Raw genomic sequence first — 6,000 nt, forward strand, 5'->3', positions numbered from 1 at the left:
ACGGGCGATAAATGCTGGCCCGCAAAAAAAAAATCTTTGGTCAAAGAGGTAGGTTTTAAAGGGGTCTCTTTTACTAGAGGGAAGTAAGTCGGAGAGGTGTAGGGAGAGTATTCCAGAGCTTGGGGCAACTGAAGGCACAGCCCGCAAAGCTGCAGCAATTAGAACGAGGGTTCCCACAAAGCCAGAATTCGATGAGTGCAGAATAGGGTCGGGGTGGGATGGTGGTCGGTGCAGACTCGCTGGGCCAAATGGCCTCCTTCTGCAGTGTAGGGATTCTATCATCTTGAGTGATTCTAAGGCTGGAGGGGGTTACAGAGGTGAGGCCATGGTGGGATTTGAAATCAGGGCGTTGTGTGACCCCCACCCCACTCCCCCCAACCCCCACCCCCACCCCGTGTAGGTCAACGAGCACAAAGATGGCAGGGGAACAGGACTTTATGCCAATTTCCACATGATGTGGAGCTGCCGGCGTTGGACTGGGATGGGCAGGGTGAGAAGTTTTACAACTCCGGGTTCAAGTCCAACAGGTTTGTTTGGAATCAGGAGCATTCGGAGCTCGGTGAGCGGAGAGGTAGGTGTGATTCAGACGCGACTTCCCACTGATCCGGGTGCGATACCTGCCTCTCCACTCACCGGATGAAGGAGCAGTGCTCCGAAAGCTCGTGATTCCAGATAAACCTGCCGGACTTTAACCTGGTCTTGTGAGACTTCTCACCGTTTCCACGTGGGCCGCAGAGTGGCCCCGTGCTTACGGAGCTTACGCATCGATGTAATTAAAAAACAGAAATCCTCTCTTTTGACCTTAAAGAGTGTAACGCGTTCCCACTTGCTGTTTCTGCAGGCAAGAAAAATTCTATCCTCCTTCACAAAGTACAGCACGACCTGAACTCTGGTGCCTTGAACTTCCAGGAGAATGAGATTATCCAGCAGATTGTCCAGCATGACAGGGAGATGGCACAGAACATCCAGAACAACCCCCCGCCCTCCGTTTCCACGCCGGCACCAGTCATTTGGACGCCGCTGGTTCAAGCCCCCTTACAGGCAGCAGCAGCGACCACCTCGGTGGCTATCGCCCTCACTCACCACCACCCCCGGCTGCGAGGGAACATGTTCCAGCCTTCTGTCTCCATCCTGAACTCCCTGGGGCAGCAGCAAGGCGGCCAGACGCCCAGACAGCGCAAACGGATGCAGTACTCGTCTCCCACCACCGGCCCCTCGTCCGCGGGGTCGCCGTCCAGCGCCACGTCCCAGTTGCAGACTCCCTGCGCCGAATCCCCCTCGGCCTCCCTCTTTCAGACCCACCGGCTGAGGGGCGGGTCAGCCTCCAGCAGTCTGAGCCAGCTTCAGCAGCTGGCAGGGGGCTCCCCCAGCGCCAGTCCGGCGCCCGCTCATTCGGGCCCGGCCCAGCCGCCCCGAGCCAGCTCGCCAACGTCCAGCCTGGGCCAACTCCAGCAGTTCTTGAGCAGCTCCCCCGCCTCCAGCCTCCAGCCGCCCTCCCTCGGGTCCTCCTCCCCCATCTTCACCCACTTCCACCAGCCTTCGCCCAGCCCGACCCCCGGTGGCTTGGGCCAATTCCAACCTACCGCCAAACCCCCTCAGGTGAGCGCTGGCCACCTTCCCTTCCCAGGGAGCGCGCAGTCAGTGGGACTGAAGCAATTCGCGCCCTTAATCTCCAGCTCCTCCTCGGCTAGTCAGTTCGGGACGGGTTGCCCCCCGTCCGGCGGGGGCCCCCTCCCTCCAGCAGCGCCCGGCTCCCCTTCAGCTCGCTTCCAGGTGACGCAGCGCGGGCGAGGACAGCAACCGAGCTCCGTCATCCAAATCCAGCCGGAGAAATCCAGCTATCCGTCATCGGCGCCGCAACATCCGGCCACCACCTCTCTGTGCTGCACCCCCACCCTCCCGAGAGCTGCCGCCCAAAGCCCGGCCTCCGAAAGAACATTCCGGTGTGCCTCGTCGGACGCGTCGGGCTCCCACTCCTCTCTCCTGATGTCGCCGCCCCCCCCGGCCCTTCAGCAGATCATCGCGCTCAAGAGCTCGTTTGGCCGCTTCACGCAGGACGTTAAGGCGATCTCCGCCTCTCAGCCGTGCTTGCCCCAGGAGTCGGCGCAGGCCACGCATCGGAGCGGCCCTTCCTCAGCCCGAGAGCCCGGAGCCGGCGCCAGTTCCTTTCCCAGACCCGTGCGTCTCAGCCAACCTTGCAGCTCCATCCACGAGCGTATGACTCTACCTCGGCAGAGGTCCTCAGGCTCTTTACCTCAGGCACAAGGACAGGTACCTGGAACGTCCGCTGCTACTTTTCAAAGCCCTTTACCTAAAGACAAAACCGTTTCCCCAAAGGGGTCAGTGACCTTTGATTCAGACGTGGAACCTGTCCGATCTAAACTCCCTTCCAACTTGTGAGATTATATGAACACCCAACGGGTCACACGTAATCAAATTTATTATATATATATATATATAATTCTCTTTTCTTCTGTATAGCTGTGATTTTTTTTTAGATAACCAGTTATTCTAGAGCTATAGTTTTGTGTCACATTATTTTATAAATTTTCATACAAAGGGAACTGTATAAATTGCTACAGATAAAAAATAGTATGGCCTCTCGCAGTATTAGAGTTAATAGCAAAATGATATAAGGACACAAAAATGTAATTTTTTTTTGACAAAGAAAACCTATTTAATGACTCTTGAAGCTTCATTAAAAGTCAGAAACAATTTAGCACCAACAAATAGTCCAGTAATGCATTCAGGGTCAGGACTCAAGTCGTGTGGAGTTCAATTGATGTATCGTTCTACACTGCTAGACAAACACACACACACACGCACACACACACACACACACACACATACGCACGCACACACACACACACACACACACACACACACGTGGGAGAAACCTTTGCTCTCAGGGATTTAGGGCTGTCAAAATGTTCTGGGCTGCAATGGGCAGCACTTTGGCACAGTGGTTAGCACTCAGCACCAGGGACCCCGGTTCACTTCCAGCCTTGGTTCACTGTCTGTGTGGAGTTTGCACGTTCTCCCCACCGTGTCTGCATGGGTTTCCTCCGGGTGCTCTGGTTGCCTCCCACAGTCCAAAGATGTGGAGGTTAGATGAATAAGTCATGCTAAATTGCCCCTTAGTATCCAACAATGTGTAGCTTAGGTGGATTGGCAATGCTAAATTGCCCCTTAGTGCCCCTAACCTACACATCGTTGGATACTAAGGGGCAATTTAGCATGGCCAATCCACCTAAGCTATACATCGTTGTAGCTTAGGTGGATTGGCCATGCTAAATCGCCCCTTAGTATCCAACGATGTGTAGGTTAGGTGGATAAGCCATGCTAAGTTGCCCCTTAGTGTCCAACGATGTGTAGCTTAGGTGGATTGGCCATGTTAAATTGCCCCTTAGTGTCCAACGATGTGTAGTTTAGGACAGCTTCGATTCCCGGCTTGGGTCACTGTCTGTGTGGAGGCTGCACATTCCCCTCGTGTCTGCGTGGGCTTCCACTGGGTGCTCCGGTCTCCTCCCAGTCCAAAAGACATACTGGTTAGGTGCATTGACCCGAACTGGCACCTGAATGTGGCGACTAGGGGATTTTCACAGTAACTTCATTGCCGTGTTTATGTAAGCCTACTTGTGACACTAATAAATAAACTTTAAAATTCAGCTCCTTCTCTGCGCCATTTCCCCAGAGCCCTCTATTCCTTGATCTATCAAATATTTATCAACTAGAAGCAGGAGTAGGCCATTCAGGCCTTTGAGTCTGCTCTGCTATTCATTATAATCATGGCTGATCACTGAATTCAGTATCCTGATCCCTCCCTTCCTCCCATATCCCTTAGAATCGTAGAAACCCTACAGTGTGGAAGAAGGCCATTCAGCCCATGGAGTCTGCACCAATAACAATCCTACCCCAGGCCTCACCCCCCTAACCCCACACATTCACCCTGCTAATCCCTCTAACCTACATATCTCAGGACACTAAGGGGCAATTTAGCACAGCTAATCAACCTAACCTGCACATCTTTCCACTGTGGGAGGAAACCAGAGCACCCGGAGGAAACCCATGAAGACACGAGGTCAATGTGCAAATTCCATGCAAACAGTGACCCAAGCTAGGAACTGAACCATGACCTGGGAGCTGTGAGGTAGCAGTGCTAACCACTGTGCCCTTGATCCTTTTAGCCGCAAGAGCTACACCTAGTTTCTTCTTGAAATCAGAGAGTGAGCTGGATTTTACGCCCTCGCTTATCCCGAAACCGTAAAATCCTGCCTAAGGTCAGCAGACCTTCCCTTGCTTTGTCCCTCGTCTGCTCCGATTCCTGTGGCGGGCCAGCCAGTAAAAGTCTGGGCCATATTTTGCCCTCAACTATGTCTGTGGGAGTGAATTCCACACATTCACCTCTCTCTGGGTGAAGAAGTTTCTCCTCACCTTGGTCCTAAAAGGTTTACTCCTTATCCTCAAACTGTGACCCCTAGTTCTGGACTCCCCCACCATCGGGGACACGTATCTCCACCTTATCCACCTCCACTTTTAATACCTCTAATGACCCAGCCTCCACCATTCCTTGGGACAGAGAATTCTACAGACTTATAACCCTCTGGAAGAAGAAATTTCTATGCATCTCAGTCCTAAATGTCGTTAAGTGATGCTACAAAGTTCAATTGCCTTGCCTTTTCCTATGACCTTTCACATCTCGCCTCTCTCCACCTGCACCTGAAGGCCAGAAGTAAAGACATAAAGAGTAGCACATCTTTCCCCCTCTGAAGAAAATACCCGCTTGCACCAAATGCCCAAATTAACTCTTAGTGCACCTCAGGCATTGTAAGACTTTACTGAGTGTCATTAAGACAGAGACAGATAGGTTCTTGATTAATAAGGGGATCAGGGATTATGGGGAAAAGGCAGGAGAATGGGGATGAGAAAAATATCAGCCAGGATTGAATGGTGGAGCAGACTCGATGGGCCGAGTGGCCTACTTCTGCTCTTGTGTCTTATGGTCTTACGTGCTATCATTATATACATTGTAATATGGATGAGCATCTTAAAGAGAGAAAGGATCGATTGCAATGCTATACACTACACAGCTAGCGATGACCTTCCCCCAGCAACCCTAAGCTGGGGATCTTGGTAAGCCATTTAAAAGTGTTTTGTGCTAACAATGAGAAAACAGAGGACTGTAAGGTAAGTTAAACATTATGTGATTGTCACTGCTTAAGAAGCTACAATGTCTTCTCTCTTACTCATACACTCAAGCTGCAGCTTTATTTATGACAAAGCCTTCAGAAGCAAATGCGTAAGTGGGTATAACTTTTAATAGAATGACTCTTGAAATTTCTCAGTGAATTTGTTTAATGAGCTATCTACTAAATGTGGACAAACTTGACTGTCTCTTCACCAAATGATGTGTACAAAATAAGACTTTAAAATATCAGAGGCAGTAAGATTAAACTGGGGCGACACAGTGGTTAGCACTGCTGTCTCACAGCTCCAGGGACCTGGGTTCAATTCCTGGTTTGGGTCACTGTCCATGCAGAGTTTGCACATTCTCCCTGTGTCTGTGTGGGTTTTCTCCGGGTGTTCTGGTTTCCCCCCACACTCCAAAGATATGTAGGTTAGATGGATTGGCATGCTAAATTGCCCCTTAGTGGCCCGGGATGCGTAGGTTAGCAGGATTAGCCTTGCTAAATTGCCCCTTAATATCCCAGGAGGTTAGCAGGATTAGTGGGGTAAATATGTGGGGATAAAGCCTAGCAGGATTGCTGTTGGTGCAGACCTGATGGGCCAAATGGTCTGTAGGTCTTCTATGAAAAACAAAATTACTGCGGATGCTGGAATCTGAAATAAAAGTGGAAAGTCTCAGTAGTTTAGACAGTATCTGTGGAGAGAGAAGAGGGCCCACATTTTGAGTCTGGATCATCCTTCATCAGTAGCTCTCCCAGTGCTCAGTTGCTAACTCATGGTTCAGTATGATGTTAGACTGTAAAGATCCACATT

General features: G+C 51.0%; 1 protein-coding gene across 1 annotated transcript in view; it reads left to right on the plus strand.

The window, feature by feature from the left end:
- Positions 1–2,631, plus strand: part of hcn4 (hyperpolarization activated cyclic nucleotide-gated potassium channel 4) — a 312,987-nt gene extending 310,356 nt beyond the window's left edge. The window contains exon 8 of the mRNA XM_080216165.1: positions 842–2,631. Within this exon, the coding sequence (XP_080072291.1) occupies positions 842–2,400 (1,559 nt within the window). The 3' untranslated portion in view covers positions 2,401–2,631. The remainder of the gene's footprint in view (positions 1–841) is intronic.
- Positions 2,632–6,000: the final 3,369 nt, after the last annotated feature.

This window comes from Carcharhinus amblyrhynchos, chromosome 32 (assembly GCF_965287045.1).
Source record: "Carcharhinus amblyrhynchos chromosome 32, sCarAmb.v2.hapA, whole genome shotgun sequence".
NCBI classification, from domain to species: Eukaryota; Metazoa; Chordata; class Chondrichthyes; order Carcharhiniformes; family Carcharhinidae; genus Carcharhinus; species Carcharhinus amblyrhynchos.